The sequence below is a fragment of the Pyrus communis genome, chromosome 9 (genome assembly GCF_041283825.1).
Source record: "Pyrus communis isolate YQ-2024b chromosome 9, ASM4128382v1, whole genome shotgun sequence".
In the NCBI taxonomy this organism is placed as follows: Eukaryota; Viridiplantae; Streptophyta; class Magnoliopsida; order Rosales; family Rosaceae; genus Pyrus; species Pyrus communis.
Genome location: NC_142573.1, coordinates 9,666,320 through 9,668,589, shown reverse-complemented (window position 1 = coordinate 9,668,589; position 2,270 = coordinate 9,666,320). Strand labels below are relative to the sequence as shown.

Here is a 2,270-nt window from a genome sequence, read left to right as displayed (position 1 = left end):
CTTGGGCTATGGAATCATTGGCTACCTTGCCACTTGAGCTTTGGTGAATTGAGCGATTCAATTAAGTCCGGTATCATTCTGGTTTTCTATACAAACTGGGCAGCAGAAAAAACAGATTGGAATCATCAGGGGCAGGTGCTTCAGTCCTGCTCAGTTACTTACCCTTAAGGCTTGAATACAAGCCTATTTTCGGGGCGGGATGGAGTTGTTAGGTTCCTCATTCTATTGGGCCTATTCCATTTAGTATAGTTATCCCATTCACATATTTCGGGTTGTAGATTGCTCAGGCTCTATGTATTTAGTCTCTTTTACTCTTTTGAAGGATTATGAATGAAAATATAAATGTTTTAGTTCATCTCCTTTCCCCTTTTCTCTCTACTTCTCCCTCTTTTCTTCCTTTACGATTATTGATCCCATAACATTCACATTGGAGTGTTTACTGCAATCAACACTCCAATCCGATTTTTCAATCGATATATTCATCATCTTTTCTTTTCCTCCTCAAATTACTTTCTTAATGAAATTGAAGATTCGGTCCGCGACTGTGAAGTGTACATCGATGGCAAGATCTATTAACGCTATTGAATTACAGAAATCTTAAAGAAGAAGAAACTAAAGGAATCGAAGAAGTGGAGAGAGAGCTTTCAATCATATATTCTGAGTAAAAGGAAATATTACATCATGAGTCTCTAAGTCTCTAAGACTATACTTATATAGAGACTGTGTTGCACAGTTTTACATTTTTACCCTTTTAACTCCAACTACCTCTAACTGTTTTGAAGATAAGTCCCACCTGATTCCAACTAATTCAATTTATTTTGGTTAAGATCAACAGTATATGAGTATTATTAGCAGAAGTGGGCAGAGGCAAACAGACAGATTCAACAACAGAAAGTGGAAATTTTATAACTTTTGAGGTTTATTTACATAAAATCCAATACAATTGCACCTCCAGTAATCCAACTAGCAAGTTCGTACATCCGTTCCTTAACAAGTTACTGCCTTCATTTTTGCCAAAACTTACGTTCACATCCATCCATAGGCAAGGAACCTGAGAAAGATTAATTTTAAAACATGATCAGCGTAAAGTCTAGCGGAAATCAGAAAAACAAAAAACAGTTCATGTAGATTCATAAACGTACAATCTCGGGTTGGCCATCCCAAGCGCTGTCGTGCTAAATCGTATTCGATTATCTTATCTTTGAGAATAATATCTGCAATGGAAGAAGAAAAAACATCATACTATATAATGTCACAAACAGCAAGTGTGTTTTCCCTTAAAACTCGACAACCAGGTAATAATTCGGATCTAACCTCCAAAGATTGTGACCGGTCCCTTAGATTTCTGAAATGCAATCTCCCAAGTAGTAACACCATTCTGAAACGATACAAAGTTCATCACATTAACTTCAAACAACCTTCAATTTCATTTAATATAATTATGTATATTGCAATTACTTTGAAAAAGAATTTTTACAGCAGGAGCTGGGAGATAAAACACAACATCATAGGACATCGATATGTTGACCCCGCTGCCGGCAACATGTTTGAATATTTTCACGTGTCTTACGTGATCCCGTATGCGAACCTGGTGTAAGTCGATCGGATAAATGGGGGAAACTGCAGGCCGCAGCGTTAGAACCACTGCTTGGACAGTGCAGAGCCGGAGCAACAAGAAGGTTATGAGCACCAAAAGTGAAGCCATGTGGTATCATCTGGAGGGGTCGGAGGGAGAGGGAGAGGGAAGGGTGATTGCCTGAAGGTGAGTGGGCTTCGGCTTCCAATTTAGAGAGAGGTGACTGTGCTTCTGCTGTCTTTACACACAGAGAGAGGGGGGGGAGAGAAAGAGAGAGAGAGGGGAGGGTGATTGAGAAGATTAGTGGTGATTAATGGGGAGCTTCTGCTCCAATTTATAGAGAGAGGCAGTGACTGTATGCTTCTGCTCCAATTTATAGAGAGAGGGAGTGACTGTATGCTTCTGCTTCTTTCAGAGAGAGAGAGAGAGAGAGGTTGAAGCGAGTCAGATAGAAATCGGTGGAGCTACTATTTTTGATGGCATGTAAAGACTTTCAAGGCATTAGCAAGTCTTACTACAAAAACCCCGCGAAATTTTAAAATAAATATATGGCGAAGATTCCACTGACTTTTTCCTTGTACGAGTTTCTTTCTGCACATGGACCTAACTGAAAGCCCGAGGTGAGCAGATACTCACAAACCTCGGCTCCGTTTTTCATAAATGTCCTCTTCCTTCCTTGCTTGAATTAGATAAA

The 2,270-nt window shown here is 39.6% G+C and overlaps 1 protein-coding gene across 3 annotated transcripts; it reads right to left on the bottom strand.

The window, feature by feature from the left end:
• Positions 1–880: 880 nt before the first annotated feature.
• LOC137741157 (uncharacterized) lies at positions 881–2,034 on the bottom strand. Of its 3 annotated transcripts, none has more exons than XR_015966898.1 (4): positions 1,459–2,015; positions 1,315–1,378; positions 1,143–1,214; positions 881–1,051 (listed from the first exon to the last, which is right to left on the bottom strand). XR_015966898.1 is itself a non-coding variant. In XM_068480962.2 (4 exons), the coding sequence occupies exons 1-4, from the start codon at positions 1,703–1,705 to the stop codon at positions 1,005–1,007; spliced, it is 411 nt and encodes a 136-aa protein (XP_068337063.2). In that variant the 5' UTR covers positions 1,706–2,034; the 3' UTR covers positions 881–1,004. The 3 variants fall into 3 exon arrangements, 2 of the variants coding, with proteins under 2 accessions (XP_068337063.2, XP_088556602.1); XM_068480962.2 differs by having other exon boundaries at positions 1,478–2,034; XM_088700476.1 differs by having other exon boundaries at positions 1,505–2,033.
• Positions 2,035–2,270: the final 236 nt, after the last annotated feature.

Coding starts and splice junctions, on each gene's coding strand:
- LOC137741157 (XM_068480962.2), bottom strand. CDS start 1,705: ATGGCTTCACTTTTGGTGCTCATAACCTTCTTGTTGCTCCGGCTCTGC. Junction 1,215..1,314: donor ACCGGTCACAATCTTTGGAG/GTTAGATCCGAA, acceptor CTTCCATTGCAG/ATATTATTCTCAAAGATAAG. Junction 1,052..1,142: donor GGGATGGCCAACCCGAGATT/GTACGTTTATGA, acceptor AATCTTTCTCAG/GTTCCTTGCCTATGGATGGA.